This window comes from Callionymus lyra, chromosome 13 (genome assembly GCF_982586985.1).
Source record: "Callionymus lyra chromosome 13, fCalLyr1.hap1.1, whole genome shotgun sequence".
In the NCBI taxonomy this organism is placed as follows: Eukaryota; Metazoa; Chordata; class Actinopteri; order Syngnathiformes; family Callionymidae; genus Callionymus; species Callionymus lyra.
In genome coordinates this window covers 12,972,108-12,996,798 of record NC_141830.1, presented here as the reverse complement: position 1 = coordinate 12,996,798, position 24,691 = coordinate 12,972,108, and the positions used below count along the sequence as shown (strand labels likewise).

The window sequence follows — 24,691 nt, the reverse complement described above, 5'->3', positions numbered from 1 at the left end:
AAAAAAGTTGTTTTAAACGGTTTTCTAAAATGTAAACAGACTTTTTCTTACGCTAGAGTTTGTATGCGTAAGCAATCGCTTTGCCAGAGTTCAGATGCGGAGAGATAGGGGGCGCTGTAGATCACCAATTGTGATGTGACTGAATTGCAACTCATTTAGATTAACATTTTTATAGGGGAAAACGAAATAGAGAGAGAGAGACAGAGAAAGATTCCTCGACATCCATAACAACACATCAATATTTTTTAAATGTGCTTTTAATAAAACTAAATATTGCTCATTAAGGAACATAAACTGAACACCAACTATGCACAAGAATACAACCCAGAGGGCAGAATGCTTTTCTGCAATACCGAGCCACGCTTTGCATAAAATGTTTGATATGATATAATTCAATTTAGTGTGACCTCCTCGCTCTACAAGGAGCACTGAAAACATACATCCACTTCCAAGATGAAACATTAGATTAACAAGCAAAGGACTGTTGAAGGACCGTGATGAATTTCAATTTTCATGTGAAGATCTACGAAGGAATAGAGAACACAATGATTCCAAAAATGGAGGTAAAGTTAAAGTTCTTAAGCTTTCCATTGAATATTATGCCCTTGTTTGTATTACTCTCATAATTAATATAATACAATCAAACAATTCATCATTCTATCCAATGTTTTAACTCAATTCTATATTACTTTACTGCTTGTTTTGTTTCTAATCTTTTTGATGTCAATCGACATTTTTACCTCCAAATCAGTCAAAATCACTGACAAAGAAGATCAATGCGTTGGATTCAGTTTGTGGGCTAAAAAAATATTTCTACTCCGACTCCACCTTATAATTCAAGATACACTCGAACTCAGTTTGATGTGTTGATGAAGCTTCATGAAACATTTTCATGTGGTTTAGAGGTCAATAGGTGGCGCCATCAGTTAAAAAATGATGTAATGTTTCATTAGAACAGTTGTTGAAAACAAAGGAAAATAGTGCAGAGACCGCCATCTAGTGGACTCTAAGAATGAATGACACTGCTTCATGAAGCTTCAGAGCATCACTACCCAAATCATCTACTTTCCAATCTTTCATTCCGTCCTAAATAAATGTATCCACTTAAAATTGGAAAATACACAAATATGTGAAAGTAAAACTTACTTTAAGGTCACTATATCAAGGCCTCTGTCTGTGCTTGAAGCTGTAAAAAGGTCAACAAAAGTGACTTTAAATACAGTATCAACTCCTATGGTGCTTACAGTTTTCCTGAGGGTTAATACTCGTTTTCTTAAGGAAGATATTTTGTAGAAAAGTGTCAATATTGGTACGTAATGTTCACATTTAAAACACATAATCAAATACAACCATGTATAACAAGACTGAAATATTCAGATGTTGTTTTTTTTGCCAGAGAACACGAACCATGTTGATGGAAACATTGTCCAGTAGCGTGCATTGTAAAAGGCTGACGGAGCGGAAAAGTTCACGATACACCAGTGACGTGCGGTGAGGTTCATGGGTTGGTAAAGCACTGACTCCTTTAGTGTCAGTTTTTAAAGTATATTAACCAAAATTGTTGTAAAAGTCCAACTTATTTCCTTTACTTTTAAAAAGTCTCTTCGCCTCAATGGAGATGTGAGTAGTTTGTGGAGGCACAGAAGTGTGTGCCTCAAGCTTTGCCTTTTCACTGCGGTTGTATTTCCGATCAGCGAAACTAAGTAAGACCCTTACGAACATTAAACTTTGATGATTAAGGACATCAGCAAAACTTTGGAAAATCAAGACAAATAAACGTATTTGTGAGAAACATTTAGAGATACGGCAACCAGCGCGCCTCAATTGCAAGTGAGGCTCTGCCTCACCTGCTTACCCTGACCTCACCTCCCTGCGATTACACAAGTGTTTTGCAAAAGACGACAATCTGTACAAATGTATGTTACACTCAATCCTAAAACTAAAATCGTAATATTTCGTCCACAAAAACAAAAAAAAAGAAGGATGTGCTTCAGCATAGAAAGTCATTTTTAAAATGTGCCACAGAAGCAACTACAGAAGTCGTGCTCGCAAACACGTGTACAACATTCACATTTCGGAAGTTAGGAGTGGAACAGTAGAACAAGTGCGCAACGAAACAAACGGCTGGAACTATTGTACACAGAGGTCTGTGGTTCACAACATCACAGCGGATGACAGGCAGCGCGTGACTTGGTTGCAGTTAAAGAGACGATAACAGGGAAGTTCTCTCGTCCTTCTTTCCGTCTCACATCTCAATGTGAGCTTCCTTGGACGGGGCAGGGATCCGCAGAGAGCCTGTGATTGTGTATAAGCTGCGAAAAGAGAGGATTGGTCAGTAATTGGTAGAGACTCACACGGACACACAACTCCAGCGAAACCTTTAAATAACAATTTCTGTCCTACGATGGGAGATGGTTACAAATTAGCTTTGATATTCAGAGACGAGTAAGATTCTACAAATTGTACTTCCTGTTAAGATCACGGTGTACAGAGAGTAGTGATGGTCTGATGAAGCTTCATGAAGCAATGTCAATTTTTTTCAGAGTCCACTAGATGGCGGTCTCTGCACTATTTTCCTTTCTTTTGAACAACCGTTCCAATGAAACATCACATCATTTTCAAACTGATGGCGCCACCTACTGACCTCTAAACAACATGACACTGCTTCATGAAGCTTCATCAGACCATCAGTAATAGGGAGCGTTCTTACTTACTACACCATTAGTCGTAAATAGGACTGTCATTACCACTGCATTTGTGTTTATGGAAGACAAGGAGGCCGTTAACCTTGACCCAGAGGTCAAGGGTTAAGATAAACTATGTTTTCCGAGCTCTTTCCACATAGATAACATCATTGTTTCCTTCCCAGGGCCTCAAGTTTTACCCTAACAGCGAAGACGTTGCATGAGTTATGTCGGAATAGCTGCAAATAAGCGTGAAATGTCTCACCGTGATGTTCTAAATTGCCGCGGTCTCTTCAGAAACCTCATGCAGTTTGATTTGGCACAGGTGTTTTTTAGGTCCACTAGCTGGTAGATGATGGGGTTGTACATGGCGGAGGACTTGGCCAGCAGGGTCGGGATCACAGACACCGGAATGGGAACGGAGTCCGGATCACCGAACGCAGACACTACCGACACGACGGCATAAGGGATCCACGCTATTAAAAAACCTGCACAAATCAGCATCGCCACCTGAAAAGTGGAGACAAGACAGTGGAAATTAATTTCAAAGAAGGTCAATACGGAGAAGGTTGACAACCAGATAATTGGATGAACTAAAGGTTATGGTTCAGACTTGACATGGACTCACCTTTGTGAGTTTTATCTCTAAAGTATGGCTGTTTCTGATGCGGGCGTCAAATTCCGAGATCTCCTTGGCAGAGGATTTGACTTTGAATATGATCCTGGTGTAGGAGAAGACGATGACGACAGTGGGGAGGATGAGACAGAAAAAAAGGATGGACATAACGAATGTCTGGCCGGAGACGGACGCCTGCGCCAGCCACCAATTTAAAGTGCAGGACGTCCCGAAGGGTTCCGGGGCGTAACTTCCCCAGCCGACCAAAGGCATCGTGGCCCAGAAGCCCGCGTACACCCATATGAAGACCAGGCACAGGAACATGTGGTGACGTTTGAGCCAAGTGCCTGTTCAAAGAAGGAAAGAAAAAAAAAGATTATGGAGAATATAAATATTTTTAAAAGCACAAGTTCCAAGAAGAGACTCTTAATATAGCTGTTTGTGAACTACTTAATAAATTGTTTATTAACATGTACTTGCATCTACTTGACTACAGGGTGTAAACAAAATCACAACTTTTAATGACACCCCAGAGCACAAGTAGCCTTTATTTTCTTAACCCAGAGCGAAGAAGTCATGTGAATGGTTTCTTTAATTTGTAGATGCCTGCAAGAAATCACACTCACACCATGAAGGCAAATCCCAGCAACTTAACTGATGTTAAGTGTAATCCACAGCGACGTAGTCACAGCTGTTACACAATATCGTTGGAGGCGAGTGATGTTCAATCCCACGGTGCTGTCGCGGAGTCGGGACTGTATTGTACGTATGACGGGGATTCAGGTTGAATCAGGAACCGTCTATTGCTGTGGCCTCTCGGGTTGATGTTGAGGGTCTGTGACACCATGTTGGATCTACACATACATATTTGGATGCTGTACGTCGGCCCACGAGTTTGGTTCCGTTAAATTTGAACTCGACGCAAGTTTAAAACTATTTAAAATATAACATACATTAACATCCATTTTGCATGACAAGATATCCAAAGACTAGTTTATCCATCTATCAACTAGAAATTAGTTTAGCTGGTTAATGTGTTCAACTTCAAATCAGTCACAATCAGTCAATAATATTAAAGAGTTCAGGAAAATGGACTCTAGCGGCAACAAATAAAAAATGTATCCTTTGTTTTTAAGTTGCGATGAAGGCGTGCACACCAGATAGACAAAAACAATTGTGGGTATTTGCAGCTGAAAACAAATAAGAAAAAGTATCGAATCATTGGTATCGGTTTCTTTAAATTCTCAACAATAAACTGTATTTCTGAACATTATGGTTCAAACAAAAATGGCCGCAGTCCTTTGTTAGTAGTTTATTTTATGGTAGTTTATGGGCACAAAATGTAATTTTCTTAGTCAACAAATAATAAGTCATTTTTCTGTCTAATAATTTCATGTCACAGACCATTCAAGTGTGCAATGTTTTAATTCAGGTTTTATTTAAAACAAAAATACGTGGTTTAAAAAAGGAAATCAATTTAAATTGAAATAGATCAAATCTAACTTACTTAATTAAACTATTCTATTGTACTTTTATGGAGCACTTTAAATGAATGACTTTGTTTGTTGAAATGTATCGTTTCTATACTGTTTCTAATTATGATTAAAAGGTCAGGGATGGATAAATCCAGATACATGTTTAAACTTTCATGCATGTCCATCTTAACGTACCATATCTGAGATGGCAGATCTTCAGGTATCTATCCAGGCTGACCATGGTCATCGTGGTGAGGCTGCCACAGCCGAAGAAGAAGCCGGCCCAGCCGTAGAATTGACACCCCTCCCAGCCGAAGAGCCATCGGTGGTAGAAGCTGGATATGACAAAAAAGGGTTTTCCTGTCACTGGGAGAGAGAGAGGAGAAACAATGAAGATGTAGGAGAGACAAAAAAGCAATTTTACACAGAGTTGCTTCTGTACAGCTGGACCACTCATTTTTGACAGTGATGAGGTCATCAGAGTCTCGCACATCGATCTTCCCAGAACAAGACCAAAACTACAGAGCAGTGCTCAGTCTGCACCAATCGATAAGCTTAATGGAAATATTGATAACACCAAAGCATACAATCAATACTCACACATTAAATATACATTGATTTCCTAAAACCAGGATCAAACAAGAGCATCAATAAAATCTAAAATGAAGGCGGATCTTAAATCCCAGTGAGGACGCAGCGCAAACAAAAACATTTCATGAGCAACTCCATCCCTGGAAACGTGTTCATATTTTGCAACTAGGCTAAAGTTCTGATGGCGTAACTCCAGTTAACATAGTGTGGCGCCACCTACTGACCAGTAAACAACATGACAGTCCTTCATGAAGCTTCATCAGACCATCACTAGAGTCAAGGGGTGGCAGCAGACATTTTGAGTCCTTTACGCCTCCTTGCCTTATGTCTGCTTCCTATAAATCTCTTACTTCTGTCACCTTAAATGCTTTATATTTAGGGGAAATTGTTTATCATTTACAAATATATACAGTACTGTGCAAAAGTTTTATGCTGTAAACTAAGAATGCTTTCAAAAATTGAAGTGTTTATTTCCATCAATTAACAAAAGTGCAGTGAATGAACAGAAGAGAAATGTCAATCAAATCAATATTTGGTGTGACCACCATGTGCCTTCAAAACAGCATCAGTTCTTCTAGGTTCACTTGCACACAGTTTTTTGAAGGAACTCGTCTGGAAGGTTGCTGAAGATATTTCTTTATGACATTGACTGTATGCTTGGAGTCGTTGTCCTGCAGCAGAATAAACTTTGGGCCAATCATACGCCTCCCAGATGATGGATAAGTATCTGCCTGTATTTCTCAGCATTAAGGATTTCATTAATCCTGACCAAATCTCCAACTCCTTTTGCAGAAATGCAGCCCCAAACTTGCATGAACCTCCACCATGTTTCACTGTTGCCTGTAGACACTCATTATTGAAACGCTCTCCAGCCAAATATTTCAAATTTTGATTCATCAGTCCAGAGCACCTGCTGCCATTTTTCTGCACCTCAGTTCTTATGGTCTCGTGCATAGTTGAGTCACTTGGCCTTGTTTCCATGTCGAAGGAATGACTGTTTGGCTGCAACTCTTCCATGAAGACACTTCTGGCCAGTACTTCTGTACCTGGTCCCACTGGTTTCTGCCAGTTCTGAGGTGATGGCACGGCTGGACATCATTTTTCAATTTCGAAGGGAAATAAGCTTGATGTGTCTTTCATCTGCTGCACTGAGTTTCCTCAACGTTTCTTTGTGCTTCTTCAAAAGACCTTGAACATCTTGAAACCCCAGTCTGCTTTGAAATCTTTGTCTGGGAGAAACCTTGCTGATGCAGTAGAACTACCTTGTGTCTTGTTGCTGTGCTGAGTCATGGTGTATGACCTGTGACATGAAACTGTCTTCCACAACCTCAGGTTGGTAGCAGAGTTTGTTCCTCACCCAGTTGTAAGCTCCTACACAGCTGTATCTTTTTCACTTAGTGACTGTGTTTCAACAGACTTGTGAAATTGATGATCATTAACACCTGTTCGGTATAATTGGTTGACGCTACTATACTCACTAGAATCCTACAAAACCCCTGACTTTGTGCAAATGTACCTAGTGTAGATTTCATTTCAGCTAAGCACCAGATTTAGCCCAATCTGTAGTCAACAAAGATGCATACAGTTTACATAATACATAACGTACAAATAAAGCAAAAACACAATAATATACAAAAAACACAGTACAATCTAATAAGGTCATCTGATGGCCAAATACCTGTCTAGTACTATCAGTGCGAGCAGGACTGGTGGTCTAAAAGCCAGTCTTTGACAGCCCATGAGAAGCGATGAAAATCTGCTTTGTTCCTTAGATTGTCTGGAAGCCTGTTCCATACTTTGATGCCTTTGAAAGAATTGATGCTGGTTTGAAGCATTTATTCATAACCTGCCTAAAACTTTGCACAGTACTGTATATTTTGTACTTTACATTTGCTTTAATTGTTTCATTCTTTCTAATACTCTAATGCATTTATTTTTTTAAATTTCTGCCAAAGATTATGTAGCATCTTTAGAAGTTGTTTTTTAAGATTTAAGATTTGCATCAAGTTAACCATATGAACTATAATATTATTTTGTAGCTTTAAATTACTTTTGTTTGTTGAAAATGAAAAGAAAGAAAATCAAGCTTCTTCCAGGTTTCATTATAATCCACAATGGTGTAACTTGTGTTCCTGAAAAAATAAATATTAATAATATATATTATGAATGTAGTCAGACACATCTGTCCATAAATGAAGATTACAGTGGAGGAACCAACAACTTGTTTCTTGGAAAGAGCCGCAAGTCTCTGCTCACATGTTCAGTTTTGCACATTTTTTACTTTTAAAACAAGTCATGCTCTTTTGTTGCTTGTTTATGATGGAAATGTTGCCTGCAAATGTGGAACTCCCCCCCGGCGTGTGTTTATCAGCCCACTTATCAAATTCCCGCCAGATTAATTCTGGCTTGAACCGAGTCTGGCAAGAGTCATCCCTGGAGATAAATAGCGACAGTATTTATTAGCTATGGTAGCCTGGGAAAATGTAAGAAAACATCTGCAGTGTTGTTCTTGTTCGCGGGCGACATCAGAACAGCACGTCGGCCAGCACAATTGAAAATTAATGTACAACCAAATACTAATCTGACAACTCGTCTCAGGAAAAACTAATACAGGTGTGATCGGTCGCCGTCACTGTCAGTCTCTATATTATTATTGGTACCTAATCAAACAGTACAAACATTAACTTAACCATGTGTCTTGTTTTCATCCAGATTTGAAAAATGTATTTATTAATCATTTTGTGTGTCCCATTTGTACATTTTTTAAGTATAAAAGGGATTTGAAATGCATTCATTTTGTAATGTACTTTTTTATTCACAGTATATGTAAGATAAACCAATGGTTCTGAGAAACATTTCTCTTTCATCTTTTTCATACTTAGCGTATTTCAAATCAATTCGTAAGGTTTTAAAACGTATAGTGAGTGAATTGTATCGCAATAATCCATGCATAGAGATTTGTATCGGATCGCCGTTCAAGCAAGGCAGAAAACAGTTGCGCGCTAACTACTCATTAATAGTCCAACCGTAGCTTGAAAATTCAAGAAAGGTTTTAAATAAATTGGACTTCTGTAGCTGAAATGTTGAGATAAGATCAAGTTTAAAAGTCGTAACGTTTTTGCCGACTTTTAGCCGATAGCAACTTCCCAGCCAATACATGACGCTAGTAGCCTTTCTAGGTCCAACCAAGTATGTTAAAAGGACTATAAAATATAAAAAAATAAATGACATAACCTTTTAATTTCAAATATTTTTTTGCGGTTTAATATCTTATAAGAATCCTCAGGCACGTTAGCTAGTTCATATAATTGGAGATCAATATGTTAGTGTCTGTGTTTACGTGGTAAATACAATAAGAGAAGAAAATACAACAAAAGAAATGTATTGATTGACATAAACCATTGAAACTATGAGCACCATCAACGCGACCAAAGCGTCGCCATTTGGCAGCGACTCAGCCGAGGGTCCGACGCACATGGTGGCAGCTTGTATCGATAGGTTTCTTGAAGCAGTCATTAGAGTCTCCCTGAGAGACCAGGAGAGCTGCTGCAGACTTCAACAGCCAGGAGCCGTTCTGGTTATTATCTACTTGTAAAAAAAAAAGAAGGAAAAGAAAACATCTCATAAATATATGTGTATATATAGTGTGACCACAACTATCGAAGCAGTGGCTTCAACACAATACATCTTTATTTAACATTTTAGTTTGCTTTCCCCCTCTTTTGTCGGGAAAATCTGTACTTTTGTTTTTCATTACGTTTCATTTCTAAATGCTTTCATTATCCAATTCCTGATCTTAATTTTAGAGGAGGGTAACAAGGGGCCACTTTGTTCCGGCAAGACAGACTTGCCATGTTTTGTTATGGAGGATGAGAAATAACGTGTCTTCCACAAGAGCCTCGTGTTTTCAAGTGGCTTCATTCTGTGTACGAATCTCATCAAAAAAAATAATTCAATATTTTGAAAGTACAGGGTAAGTAATCAAACAAAACAAATTCACTCAATTATAGCAACAACTTGTTTCGACAGATGCCGCCTTGTAAAATAATTGAGTGGGTTTATTTATAAATGTTGCTCACTTTAAATTAAACTGTTTCCTCAAAGCATGTTACATTAATAAACAGCAGCACAGACTCACTTATGTGAATTTGCTACATTACAACTAAAAAAAAAATGAACTCTGATTTCTGCCTCCTATTTAAATGTTTAACTTGAAATCTTCCTCTGCAAGATGCAGTAATTCTCTCATTATGACCATTAAAGAGACACTTAAAGCAACACATTAGTTTCCTTTTAAATGTAAAACATTTAAAAGTGCCTTTTAAAGACAGATTACATTTTTATTATTTATAAATTTTTCAGGAGATGTTTATAATGGGAAAATACGATAATATTTTTGTGGTGTTCTGCCTAAATGTGTTTCTATTAATTCATTGAAAATAAGTTTTAGCTTGACAAACATGTGTATGAGGCTGAGCTGACATGGCTTGTGGTCCAGTTGTTGAACTTCATCTCATCCCAGCACTAGAATAACAATTTAAAAAAACAACTCCCTTGACCTCAAGCACACGTTTGAATGAAGCTCAAGTCAAGTAGGTTTTTCATTGTTGTTTCTTAATGTATTTTCCTTTTGGATTTCAAAATGCAATTATTATTTTAGTCGTCCATGTTTGAAAATTTGTGTCGAAGTGCAACACAACAGAAAGATAATAAGGTCTTTGGGGACATCGTAACACGGCCGAGCGAGTCAGGACTGAGCAGAATGTCAAGAACTCGAACTAATTGCCAGGAAATGAAGAGCCCATGGAGCGTTTGAAACTATACATGGAGAGAAGAGAAACAACTGAGGAGCAGCTCAAGTTCAGGTGGACAAAGAGACAACTGTGTCTGCATATGGAGCATGTGGTGAGTTCAGAGCGGATCGCTCGGAAATCACGACTTAGTTCAAGCCCTTTCAGTATAGGATTGAATTTGAACACGACATAACCTGATTTTCTGGCAATTCATCGAGCTGCATCTAAATAACAACTCAATAAATCAGACCTGAGGTCAAAATAATACTATAATTATTTTATAGTAACAATTATCAAATGTATTATTTTCTTTATTTTTTCTTTTCTCTTCTTCCTTTATTTGTCTTGTTTATAGTTTATGTTTTGTTTCATTTTTTTAATTAATAACTTTAATATATATTTTTTTTAATTCTATTTCATGGCATAATTTTAACAAGGCAGCTCCACACGGTGGCGCCGTCCAGGAGCTCGACGTAAATGATACACCATCACTACTGCAGCTACTCCTTCTAGTACTGCTACTATTGTTAGTACTACTAATTCAACTATTATTAGCTACTGCTGCTACATATTTAATTTAATATCCTATTATATATTTTTACAACATGAACAGATCATTTTGCTACAAGCAGTGAAACTGTCACAACAATTTAATTTACTACTTATACTACTACTACTACGTCTATTACTTAACAGTGGCATAAATAATGACATTTTCCTTTGCATGTTATGTATTTTCTTTTATTTTAAAATATATCACACATGGATTTTTTTTTTTTAATGTTTTTTTTCCTTTAAAATATTTTAAGAAAAATTAAATATGATACAATAGAATACTAAAGGTTATGCATGGATGTCATTTTATTTATTTATTACTTCCCCTGAGTACATTTAATTGCCCACCCTTGCACTAAATTGTAGTCAAGAACTTGAATAGATCAACTTCTAATACTTGAAATCTAACTGTAGCCATTTAAAAATGTTGTTCTCTCAAACTGTTTCCACCATTTCCACCTTTAATGTGCAGATCTGCAGTGATTTGCTTTTAGTAAATTGTGAATTTATTCTTAACTCTGTCTGACCTTATCAGCCAACCGACAATTGTGTGATCTCATTTTGAACTCTAAATTTGAGTTCACGAGGTTGGACAGCCATTGTCGTCGGGAATGAAAAAAGAAGCATTCAAGTCATTCAATTCACTAGGAATGGAGTGAAAATTGCTTTGTAGAGGACAATAGAAAACAACAATAGTTATAGAGTAACTGATAATTATCATGTTCCACATCCTCTTCAGAAAGCACAAAGCAATAACGCAACTGTACTCTATGTTGAGGTGGCGTGAACCTCTAAAGTTGCAGATGCATCCCAGAGAATTTGAAAGAAAGCTTTAGAACGAGTGACCATCGGTTGATTAACCTCTTGCTTTTTGTACCGTTTTGCTTTAATCTTGCTCGCATTCAGGACCGTAAGTAGTGGAGCTCAAGAGGGGCTAAAATGTCATGCAAGCATGTGACCCAAGGCTGCTCGCTTATTGGTTAACCCTCTTTTTCCAAAGGCCGTTTCATTTATTTCGTTCCAGAAAGTATTGAAATGTTCCTCTATTTTGTAAAGGGCCTTTCGCAGACCAGGTTCAAGACAACATAGAGACAAAAAGATCCACAGACCTCAGAGCCCGAGCTGGGGTGTAAGGCTGAATCAGATCATTGATGTAAAGTTTGACCATGAATAGATCTGAAAGTAAGAACCAGGGGCCTCATGTCCAAAGAAGTTTGTGGATTTTCTACTAAAAACGGTCGAACACTCAAATCCAGAAAATGGTGCCCGTAGAAAAATATTCGAATGTTTGAATCGGTTCCTGCACACAAATAAAAGCACTTTTCCTTTGTAAACGAATCAACGTAGAATTAATCACTGAGTTGTTTGTCCCTTTCCACGCACTCATTAACATATTTAAATCATATTTAAATAAACATGAGTCCATGATTTCATTTGTCAGCGATCATTAAAAAACAAATTCAAAATGGATTAACAGTTTATATTAGTTCATTTAAAACATATCTGACATGGATCATATACTTAAATTTAAATTTCAGCTCCAATGTAAATGTTTATATTTTACATACAGAGTTATGAACGTGAACACATTACAGGGACGATCAGGGGCTTATTTGAAACATCTTAAAATGGAGTTTAAAAAGAATACAACTGTAAATCAGTAACTTAAATTTTGATGAAACAAACATTTTACAGAATGAAATACATTTCATACAGATGAAAGCTCTGACATAAATCCTGGAAGCAGTGCAGTATATATATATATATATATATATATATATATATATATATATAATTATTATTTTATAAAAAATTATTTAATTAAAATGTATCCCATATAATCATTAAAAAATACATTTAAAAGTTGATGAAGGGCTTTTCGCCCTTAGCATTTCTGAAGCAGTCAAAGTAACTTTGTGTCTAAATGTTCTGGCAGGAGAGTGGATTCACCCCCGGGTTGACGAACTTGCTTCTCTTGATTTTCACATGATTCATGTTATTTTGGAAAATAAAATGGGACGTCATTAAAGAAAAATGTTGTTCAGGAAGTACTTAGAGGCACGAAGCGACATTTTTATTCAGTTGTGAATGAGCTACTCTGGGGAAAACATAGAAGTACGTGTCTTCAGTCACAAGATTTCAGCACAGTAGACATTTTCTCATTAAGAGGCTGATTGGAAAACATACATTTGTTTGTTCTCACTTGGCGCAAACAATTCAAACGTCTGATAAAAGTCTGGTCCTGTGACGTAATAATCATGAGCACAAAAAAACTAAAATCAATATTGACTTCACTTTTCAGTGAAAGTAATGCAAAACAAATTATTAAAATGCATTACAATTTAAAGACAGTTGTTATAACTTTAAATGTAAAATGAAAAGTAAGTGAGTGGAGTGTGTGGAGACCAAGTTAGGCTGTATTAGAATATTAAAGATAGAGGTTCCTGACAAAAGTTAAAGTTATAATTGATACACTGATGCAAATACATGTCAAGAGTACATGCAATTTCAGGCTTCAGTGAGTTTTAAAAACAAAAACAGGCTCATTAGCCAAGCTTGATAAGCCAAGCTTTGATAATTGAGGATCTATCACAGTCGACTGTAGGATGTGACGCCAGCAAAGCTTTACGCTCGTTTTGTTTTTCTTCTTCCGCTGCTTGTAAATAAATAAGATGTGCCACTCAACTGGACAAACTGTGATGAACAGTCATGATCGAGAACTAGTAACTTTTTTAAAAGCATGCCAACTGTCACACAGTAGCCACTAGCCCCTCCTCATGTTTTCCCTGGTCTGATGTCATCCAAGATGGCTTTAACCAAACAGAAAACCTAACCTAATATACACACAAACAAGATGTAATGTATTTATAAATGCTCAAATAAGAATCAGTGAAACTCAACACTCGCCTTGCAAAGCCCCTCATGCACAGTTTTATATACTCTATTTGTAGCTTAAATAATTCCATTTACAATGGAAACAAAGCATAATTATGTGGGATACGTAATCATACATAATGCACCCGTTTTCCTTAATTTTATCCCCAGCAAAATTTAAAGAACCGCTTTGAAACTAATCAGCAGTGTTGTGGTTGGAATCATTGAACGATAGTACATTTACTAGTTCATATATACGGACGAACATTGACTAAACATGGTGTATTTTGCTCTGTTGAACATAACTGTGAACACGTTCATTCTGGTGTCCTTGAACATCACTCTCTCTGTTCATTGTCGTCCAGTACAATGACTTACAGGCAGAAACACACTAAAACACACTGTTAACAGGTCTTACTGTATCACCCAATCTGGCAACACCAGCGACCAGTGGCGCACAAACGCTGACGTGATCAAAAATAAGAATCATAGTGAAGCTTAAGCAGCATGAAGTCGACAGACACAACAAATGAAAGATTCCTTCTATAATCATTTAATTAAGTTTCATGACGAGGTCGTGGAGGATTGAAAACATTTTACATTTATCTGCAGACTTTCAAAAAGAAAACTACACATCAGGACCACAAATGCATCAATTCTATTGTGGGGTTGAATAGACAGAAATGCTCCCCTGGTTTGATAGGGTTCAAAATTAGATTGTGACTGTGAAAAATCAAGGCAGATAAATATGAAGGACGATAAATGACATGTATAAATACATGTATAAATGTATAAATATGTAACAGAATGTATAAATAAATGTTTGGATAAATATCAATGTCAAAATAAATAAATGAACTTCTGATTAAATTTTTGTCAAAGAATGGAGCCATTTTAGGTATAAATACACATTGTCATTTATTTATAAATTTTATCTTCTATTTATTTAGGTATTTATACATTTTGACATTTCTTTGTCAGTATGCAAATAAAGTGGGCGGGTCGAACATCAGTCCAAGGCAGTGATTGGTTACAGCCTTGGATCAACTACCACTGCCTTGAGAGCATCACACATTCATCACAAGTTCATCACACGTTCATCACACGTTCATCACACGTTCATCACACGTTCATCACACGTTCATCACACGTTCATCACGGCTAACTTTGGATAATCCTGGGAAGACGTATTATCTGATATAGATGAGATCACAGTCTAGTGTGTAATGTATTTAGTTGTGCTGTGTTTATTTTTGTAAGTAAGTTTTGTGTCCAGTTAACTTGCTTTGTTCTAGTCAGAGAACCTGAGTTATTCATTTCTTGCACAGCTGGGTGTGTGTTCACTGTTTTTGGCTTGAACACTTGTCGAAGGATGCAAAGGACAACTAGATTATTTTTCTTTGTTTTTTATTTTATTTTCTTTCTGATGATTTCAGTTGATGATTCCAGTTCGAAATATAATTGTCACTAAATAATAGGTTGATAACCTTAAAACAAAATCATGCATTAGTCTTAATACATTTCAATGAAGGTCAAAGTTTTCTTCAGATAAAATGTTTATATAACTTGCTTTTCAAACAAAGCTTTCAAAATGATTTAAGATTAGGTTTTAAGTGTAAACAAAAGACACAATACAAGCTTAAATTAGTTTAAACAAAAGTATCTAAATCAACTATAAGCAACCAGGAGCAAACTAAATCCTCAGTAAAATACGTTTTCCTACCAGTTGCATCTTCCTGTTTCCAGGAGCAGGTGTAGGTACAAATTCTGTCCCCCCACTTCCTACGTGATGACGTCAAACGCGGCATATGCGAACGTCTCTTTAAAATATTTGTTATGGGTTAAAGAAACGTCAACAGAAGGTTTACATGATACTTTTTACCTCATAAAACATTTATATTGACAAAGAAAAAGACGATGTTCGTCAACATAATCACTTTCCGTTCTTTAATTTCCTGGTCTGACGACACACGTGACTTTGACACCAACAGAAGTGTCCGCGCTACACGTGACGAAGCTGCTGATTGGCTGAAGCTGTTTTACTAATAATAAAGCACAACTGTACAATGAAATAAAAATCATTCGAGTTCCGAAATAATTCGCTTTTCAAATAACAAAAATGTTAGAATATTTCCCCTTATGCATTTAACTTATTCTACCTGTCTGTAGTTTATAAACACCTCAGTAATTATTTAGTTTTCATTTCGATTTTTTTCTTCCCGATTTAAATCAATTATTAAATGTACATAAGTGAATTATTTCGGAACTCGAATGTTTGTATTTCATTGTACAGTTGTGCGTTATTATAAGTAAAACAGCTTCAGCCAATCAGCGGCTTTGTCACATGTAGCGCGGACACTTCCGTTGGTCTCAAAGTCACGTGTGTCGCCAGACCAGGAAATGAAAGAACGGAAAGTGATTATGTTGACGAACATCGTCTTTTTGTCAATATAAATGTTTTATGTGGTAATAAGTATCATGTAAACCTTCTGTTGACGTTTCTTTAACCCATAAAAAATATTTTAAAGAGACGTTCGCATATGCCGCGTGTGACGTCATCACGTAGGAAGTGGGGGGACAGAATTTGTACCTACACAGGTAAAGAGACTGACTGGGCTAACTCCAAACATTTAGGTCATGCTGTTCTGGTGCGTGCGCAGGTGAATTTTGTCCAACTGGCAACACAAGCCAGGATGTTGTTTCCATCAGAGTCTTTCGCACATGTTCGCCCTCTGCAGGTTTGGAGTGTAATTGAGTCTCTACTTGACAGCTACACAATGTCTAAATAATAAAAGAGAGTTAGCCGATAATTGTTGCTAATTTCACAATAGATAAATATCTGCATAACGTTAAGATAAAATGAAAATGAGTAGTTCGGAAATAATCCAAGACGTCTGGGTCCAGAGGCGAGGACTTTATCACTGAACCACAACTGTGAGATTCACTCATTAGGGTCATCAGGAACATTACGAACAACTTATCAAGTTTGTTTGCTAAGATTTCAGAAATGATTCTTCCGCTCTTCGTGCAGCGTCAATGCTTTAGATCAGTTGCTGCAGGAGCGCTAGTTTTGAGATCGACATCGATTGCTTTGGTTTGTTTTGCCTGTTTAACCAATCCTTGCCCTAGACTAATGTTCGACCCGCCCACTTAATTTACATACAGACAACAAAATGTAAAAATGTATAAATACCTAAATAAATAGAAGATAAAATGTATACATGTATAAATACATTTCAAAATGTATAAATTAAATACATTTATTTATACATTTTGTTAATTATTTATGCATTTTTTTTATACATAAGTCATTTATCATCCTTCGTAAATAAACATATTTGTGAGCATTATATTGGCGACATTCAGAGATACAGCAACAGGCGTGCGTCAATTGCATGAATCAACAGTTTGTGATGGATTGCACACTGAAAGGTGAGGCTCTGCCCCTGCCTGCCCTGACCGTACGTCATTAAACATACATCCTCGGTAAGCAAGTCGAAGAGAAACACAAAAAATGGATAAAAGGTGTTTAATGTACCTGATATTCCGAAGTCGAAGATGGCTAAGTTAACAGTCATGAGCTCGGGAGGCTTGAGCTTCGTCTTTCGCTTAATGGTCGTGTAAATGACGTATCCGTTTCCCGTTGCAGACAGGATACCTGAAGGAGAAGAAGAGGGATGTTTTCTTTTTCAAAGGCAATATGGACTAAATTGACTCAGATAAGCAGGCGTTGAATGAGTCGCTCCGCGATAATTGCATGTAAACACAGTTAATTCGCTTGCACCTGATTACCATATGTTGAGTGTGAAGGCGAAACAATGACGTGATTAAAATGTGAATTAAAGCTTTAACCTTTTGTGAATAACAATGTAGAGAGTTTAGAAGAGGGTCATGTTTATAGAAATATGAAGCCTTTCCATCACAAACATTGCACTTCAACACCCTTTTATTGACACACAGTGATAGATTTTCAGTTAATTTAACTTGCTTTTTAACCACAAATGTCCAACAATTTCAACCCTTTAATGCAGAAAAAATCATTATAAAGTAAAAGATTATTAAAAGTCCACGAGTCTACGTTGTCATTACACAAAAGATCCAAAGACTCAAACTAAATTTGTGATTGTGTAAGAAGCTTCATATGAAGCCACTTTATGTAGGAACAATTACTGATTTTTATTCTCAACAGATCAGAATTTCTTTTGATGGAAATATGAAGTCAAGGATGAATCTTTGGCTCGCAGCCACTCTGTGGAATGTGTCAAAAATGTCTTTCAACTTCCCTTTTGAAAACATTTGAAGTATTTTTTTTTCCCTGCATATTCAAGGTTGGATGAAAGAAGGGAAGAAAATAAAGTTATAAACTGAATTTTTCGATTTAAGGATAAAATAAAAAGAACGGAAACATTATTTTATGCCTTACATAATCTGCCAAAGTCATCGCTCATCAGGATTTTTATAATTCATTAATTCCTTATCCTAATAATAGTTCATCAGTAAAAGAAAACCAAAAGGTAATTCATTATGAATGGAAAGTAAATTCTCCTTTTCTATCTCTGAATATGTGATATCAGATTACTGGATTAATCCATCACTCAGCCCTAAAGGAAACCAATCCAATGATGGAGCGTCTTCATCCACATCCAGGATGGTGGCATTGTTCGGTCTCGGGTGGGTAAAGATGAGCTTACAGGTCGCATGAATGTGGCTTGCCATTTATGTTATAAAATTCAGTTCCCTGCGACCAGACTGCGTCCTCCGGGCTGATTTCACACAGCTTGGCAGGCCTACATCATCATCAGGTGGACGGTTCCCTGAAGGATCATGTTGAACACAAGAAGTGTATTCTTTTCTTAACTCTTTCACCCCGATGTGAGTAAAGAAAGCCGAGATTATCTGTATATTGAGTTGTAGGGGAGTGCGACCTGAGGAAGTATATTCCAGCGACGTGTCTTCGTAGATTGATTCCATCTGCGAGAGGTTAGCGAACATGGTCTTCTCCACCTCGTGTCACGATTGTGATGAATTAAACATGAAAGGGAAGAGCCCTCTGGCCACAGGCTTCGCACCAGGCTGTCAACTCCCAGAGCCCGCACAATGCATACAAGTCTTCAATTATTTACACTGGAGGAATATGTTAGAATAGAATCGATGCAAAGAAAAACAACATCCAAATACTTATTTTTCTTCCACTTAACAAATATTGCAGCATCTCTCTCTGTATTTCATGTTAAAACATATGTTGCATTAACTTGGGATTCTGTAGCCTAGGGGTGTTTTTAAAGGATTTTTCTTATTTCAAACCCAGCAGACGGTTAAATTCCACCACTGACGATGCTAAAATGAAACTGCAATTACATTCCAAAGACAGAAAACAAACTCCATAATGAAAAACAAAGGTTATCAGATCACTTTATGATCTCGGACAGCTGATATGTCTTATTTGGTCCGATTGTTATTCATTTTACTGGTCAATCTTTGTTCCTGACTCTCATCTGTGGTCAACGTTTGCCTAGTGACTGGAAGAAAGAATCAGAGAAGACAAAAAACACGTTCGAGAGACTATGTCTCCTAGTTTTGTCTTGACCTCTTTTTTTTTGGCTTCTGTCCCTGCGACCTGACCTTGGCTATATTGAACCAATATCTGTTGCTCTGCTGGGGACCTTAAGCATTTGCCAAGGAGGAGTTCTCAAAATACATGGTCAGGGTCCACAAGTCCCAGGTCTGGATCTAGGGTTTTGACCGTCGTCTAGTGGTTCCTCCCTGGCCAAATATCCAGGGAGGAACCACTAGACAACGGACGTATGATCCAGTAACCCCATAGTATTTTGAGATGAAATTAAAACACAACTTTCGTCTTTAGAATTCTGTACAAATCTGCTCTGGAGGAAATAAAAAGGGAAATCTCTTCACCTTCACCATCAGTGACATGGATCATCTTTTCAATGAGGTCCCTCGGCTCAGAACGCTGGTGTTGCTTAATGTATTATCACGCTTTGTGACCCTGGTCTAGAAAAGCGCTCTATAAATAAAAATGACTTACTTACTTACTTACATTTGTTCCCAAGCTAATACAGGAGGAATCCTTACTGGTACTTGAAAGTTGCAGTAAATATGTTCAAGTCCAATTCACTGACTCTGATCAGTGTTTCAATGTTTGAGTCATTGACCCATGTTCGGTTTTGTCCTTCTACTCTTGTGTCCTTCTAATTTCATGACCTTGTTAAAATGGAATTTTTATTTGAAATGTTGCCAATTAACTTTTTGCAAAGTCACTGTAAATATAATCGATATATATCAAGATTTTAATTGATTCTCTCTCATGATTTTGTGGCCACAGCACAGTTTCACGTACAACAACCTCAAGCTTACTTTCTTTCAAGTGACATCTGGCAGCAGATGATGACCCCTTAACCCTTTCAGGGGTTCTGTGGCGGTCCAGTTTAAAGACAATTTGATATGATTTATAATTATTTGTAGGACCCCTTAAAAGTGATTTATTTCAATGTAATTTAAAGTGATGGAAATTTGCTATAAAACCAGTTGCTAAGCGAGATTTTCTGAGTGTGAACTACTTACCAACATAAAAGTATTTAATTAACCATTTCAAGAACACACACATTAATTGGAATAGAATGGTAAATGGCTCTTACTTCTAAATCTATGCAACCCAAAGCACTATGGCTAACTTTGCGCAAAGTAAAGCATTCACCCATTCACACAGACACAATCACACACTGATGGGAGTAGGCTGCAACGCAGCACGACAGATCAACTGTAGAAGCAATCAGCGCAAAGTGTCTTGCTCATGGACTCAACGCTGCACTCCGTACAGAGCTGGGATTGAACTCGCAACTTCTCAGGCCTCAAGCAAACCACTCTAACGTCTGAGCTATAACGCCGGAAGATAAAGGGTAGCTTAAAGTTGTATTTCCTGAAATAAAAATTACATCTAGAATGAAAAGGTGTCTAGGTCTGTTTTAATAACAGCTAGGTCATGGTCAATTAATTATATTGATAAGGATTTATTTCTGAAAAGGGAAAATATTATTGGCAGGTCACTTGAGTCATATATGTAGGATTTACTTTAAAATATAAGTTTTGTGATGTCGCAATTATCTAGGCAAAAAGCATGTATCACAATATACCAGGTTCAGATCTCACTGGGCAACCATGAGTTCGCAGTGTTTATTTCCTACACAATTCCATTGGTGTAGAATAAAGGGGAGAACCAGGAGATGCTGATGTGAGAAGGTTGAATTGACTCAATGCCACACAGCAACAGAGAGTTAGGGTTAGAACCTAATTGGTGTGTTTTATTTTCTAGCTTAGTAGCCAATCAATACCTGTTTTTTTTCCTACTAGTGGTGTTGGACTTGACTCGGCATTATTGACTGGTTATGACTCACAGCCTCTTCCGTTTCTCTCTGCATTCACCTCCCAAATAAACTAAGCCACCAGATTTTCTGGGAGCGTTGGGGAGAAGGATGGCCTCCGAGTTAAAGGAGATCTGTTTTCATGAATTGATGGAATTAATTTTTATTTTTTTTAAAACAACTTAAATTTACCGGTCCAGTAACTAGACCTGATTCCTTCAATGAGCCTTGTTTCCACTCTGTCAGAAAGCTATTCAGAACCAAATCGATTAGCGTTGCTGCTAAACAAAAGGTCACTTTCCCACAGAGGAATAATCTTAAACATGGAATGATGGCGAGTCTTCCTCAAACACCTGCATGAAAGCACTACACCTAACGGAACTGGGTTCAATCAAAGGCACTTTCCAGCTAGTTAATTAAACATTCTTAGAACAACGTGTTGACAAAAACTCACTAATCCCTCCATGTTGGTGTTGAAAGGAAGGCAAAAAGTCTTGGATACAAATAAGTCCGCCGTCAATCGTAACTCATAACGCTCAACCATCCTTTCAGGGAGCTTTTTCTTTGAACTATTGGTCGAGTTTTCTTTGCTTTCCTGAGGCTTAAACGGCAATCAAGATGAATAATGACTAATTACTAATGACTTTTAAATTTTTAAATTAACATTCAGATCCTAGTTTATTTAACACGCTGATACTCTCTGAAGTCGGAGTCTCAAAAAGACCATTGTCCATTTATGTCCATACGCAGCATGATAATTTAAAACCCTTAGAAATGGATTTTTTTGCTCTCTTTTTAACAGAAACCGATTGAAAAATCTATACATTTCTATAAAAGACGGTTGGGTGTAATGTTTGTCTGATTAACTATATACATTTTTTTCCATTCAAATCAGATCAAATAATCTGGTTCAGACTGACAACAACATTCCATTATCAGGGATGACAGTTCTCACACTTTTATTGACCAATTTAACACTATATTCACTTTTTTTAATGATAGCTTGAGTCATCGTAACTAAACAACAACATCAAACTGCTGTCAAGATATAAGTTGTTCAGGTTTCTCCCGTCATGGGCGACACTTTCATTTTGGAAAGTTATCGGTAAACTTTACTGTAAATACCCCAAGTATTTAAAGTTCTGGTTTTCAAAATAAGAGCAGTGCATCAGTACAGGGTCACCCAAAAAATAAAGATCCGACCCCCTGGTCGGGAGATGGATATAAATAGAGCGAGCTTTCCAGAGCTCGGCACGCTTCGGTTCTGGACAGTCATTTTGTTGAGTCGCAGGAAGAACGAGGCCCAGTCGACCGTCAAAAGCTTGTATTTCTTTTGCTTGGAAGTGTTAAATAAAATGACCCGAACATACTCTGGATTGTTCCTTTCCTCCACAAATCGAAGGGACGGGAGTGACCGGTGTCTGAGTGCAGACGTCGTGTTTGACTTTAATACTTGTTAGCTAGATTGGAGGTGAAGCTCATTGAACTACAGAGCCGGTTGTGCACTATTGGAGCTCAACCGCTAGCTAGCCAGTCTCAGTTAGACAGTGCGCAGCCACATAGCTTAGCAGCCAGTTCTCCTCCGGCACTTCCCGAGCAGCCGGGAAACCAGGGTCGGGGGTGACTGTTCGAGGGAGGATTAGTTCCAGACCAAAGCCCAAGGAGCACCACCAACCCCTTAGCGTTTCGAACAGATTTTCCCCACTCCACGAGTCACCGGTCGAGGAACCAGCTCTGTTTAAACGTTAAACTAGCGAAGCCAGCGACCGTAGTCTGCATTCCTGGGGCCAGAGCGGGCGACATTGAATCAAATTTAAAGCTGCTGGCTTAAGCTAAACTTAAATACAGTCATGCCGGTGTTGGCTTTGTTAACAACTGGAAGACCTTCTGGGAAAACCTGGTCTGACTAGGAGAGACTGCATCCACCCCACTTTGGAAGGAGCGTCTCTTTTGTCTAGCAGTGTTGACAGCTTTATTTAAACAGCTTATTATTTAACATAACAACTCAGAGACCAGGAGGCAGAACTGCAGTCCTACACTCTCACACTTCTCCCACAACAGTCACCTGTCTTCAACCACAAAGAGAGGGTGAATCTGCCCTGTTTAATAAAACCAAGGAAAAATGCCTGCAGTAGAAGAGATGTAAAATAAAATCAAATTCAAATACAAACCTACTATTGTGCAGGGCAGGAGTATGAAGTGTGGATTGTTGAATATCTGATCCGTGTCCTCAAATGAACTCATATCAGATAAAACCAATGAGGTATTCTGCTTAATCGAACTCCCAGCTGTCTATAGAAGATTACGTATCTTTAAATGAATCAACACCACCCAGCCACACTAACTTTAATGCTCCTGGATGCGGTGGAGTCGCAGCTGTTGTCAGCTGACGTCTGTCAACCTTTACTAGACCACAATCTTATTTCAACTCTTTTGAAAGTATTATACTTGACATATCTAATACAACCTTGAGATCAGGTCACTTCTCTTTGTTGGACTCTATCGTCCCCCTGGACCTTATTCTGAATTCTTGTCTGAGTTCCCGGAGTTCCTGACCAGCCTGGTGCTTAAATCAGATAAAGTGATTATTGTTGGTGACTTTAACATCCATGTGGATATGGTCCATGATAGCTTAGCTAACAGGTTTAACTCTATCCTGGAGTCATTTGGTTTCTCTCAGTATGTACATGAACCGACTCACTGTTTTAAACACACACTAGACTTTGTCCTAGCATACGGACTTAAAATTAAAAATGTTATTGTCTCTCCTCAGAATTCAGTTCTTTCTGACCATCGATTAATAACTTTTGATTTTATCTTAAATCACTCAAGTCTACAAAGCAGGAGCACTCTCAAAAGATGTATGTCTGAAAGTGCCATAACCAAATTTAAGGACTCAATTCCCTCAGTGCTCAGTAAAATGCCTAGTCTCAGTGTGTCAGGAAACTCTACCCATAGTCACCCCGACATTGATAACATTGTGGACAGCTTCACAGACTCGCTACATAACATGCTTGAGCTAATTGCACCACTAACTCAAAAGACTGTTAAGAGAAGTAGTCGTGCTCCCTGGTATACTCAGGAAACACGTAAATTAAAGCAGGATTCTAGGCGATTAGAGAAGAAATGGCGTTCATCAAAAAATGATGAATTCTACCTGGTCTGGTAAGATAAGTTAAAAATATACAAGACATCTCTTCGGAAAGCCAGAGCCAGCTATTACTCATCATTTATTGAAGAAAATAAGAATAACCTCAGGTTCTTCTTCAGCACTGTAGCCAATGATTTCATGAACTTTTTTCATGAAGAAATCGTAACTATTAAAGGAAAGATTCAATGCCTCCTAGATTCTTCTAACACAACCGATGCAGCTATACTGGACACAGACACTGAAACTGATATACTGTATATTTTGACTCCTTTTTATCAGTGAGTCCTCGACAACTGTCCCTGATTGTTTCCTCTTCAAAAACCACAGCATGTCTTCTGGATCCTATTCCCACATGGGTACTTAAAGAAGTGTCCCCTTACTTAGCACTTTCATACTCTACATTATTAACATGTCAATGACATAATGTGCCTCAGATTTTTAAAGTTGCAGTAATTAAACCTAAAAGCCCACTCTTGATCCAGAGGTCCTCACTAACTCTAGGCCTATTAATCTTGTCTTCATTTCAAAGATTCTGGAGAAAGTGGTCACGAGTCAGCTCTGTGATTATCTCCATGA

General features: G+C 37.6%; 1 protein-coding gene across 1 annotated transcript in view; it reads right to left on the bottom strand.

The window, feature by feature from the left end:
• Positions 1 to 1,989: 1,989 nt before the first annotated feature.
• opn5 (opsin 5) overlaps positions 1,990 to 24,691 on the bottom strand; it is a 35,222-nt gene continuing 12,520 nt past the window's right edge. Inside the window, exons 3-7 of the mRNA XM_087805816.1 lie at positions 17,127 to 17,246; positions 4,971 to 5,141; positions 3,313 to 3,647; positions 2,950 to 3,194; positions 1,990 to 2,312 (exon numbers count right to left, since the gene is read on the bottom strand). Of these exons, the coding sequence (XP_087661942.1) occupies positions 2,246 to 2,312; positions 2,950 to 3,194; positions 3,313 to 3,647; positions 4,971 to 5,141; positions 17,127 to 17,246 (938 nt within the window). The 3' untranslated portion in view covers positions 1,990 to 2,245. The remainder of the gene's footprint in view (positions 2,313 to 2,949; positions 3,195 to 3,312; positions 3,648 to 4,970; positions 5,142 to 17,126; positions 17,247 to 24,691) is intronic.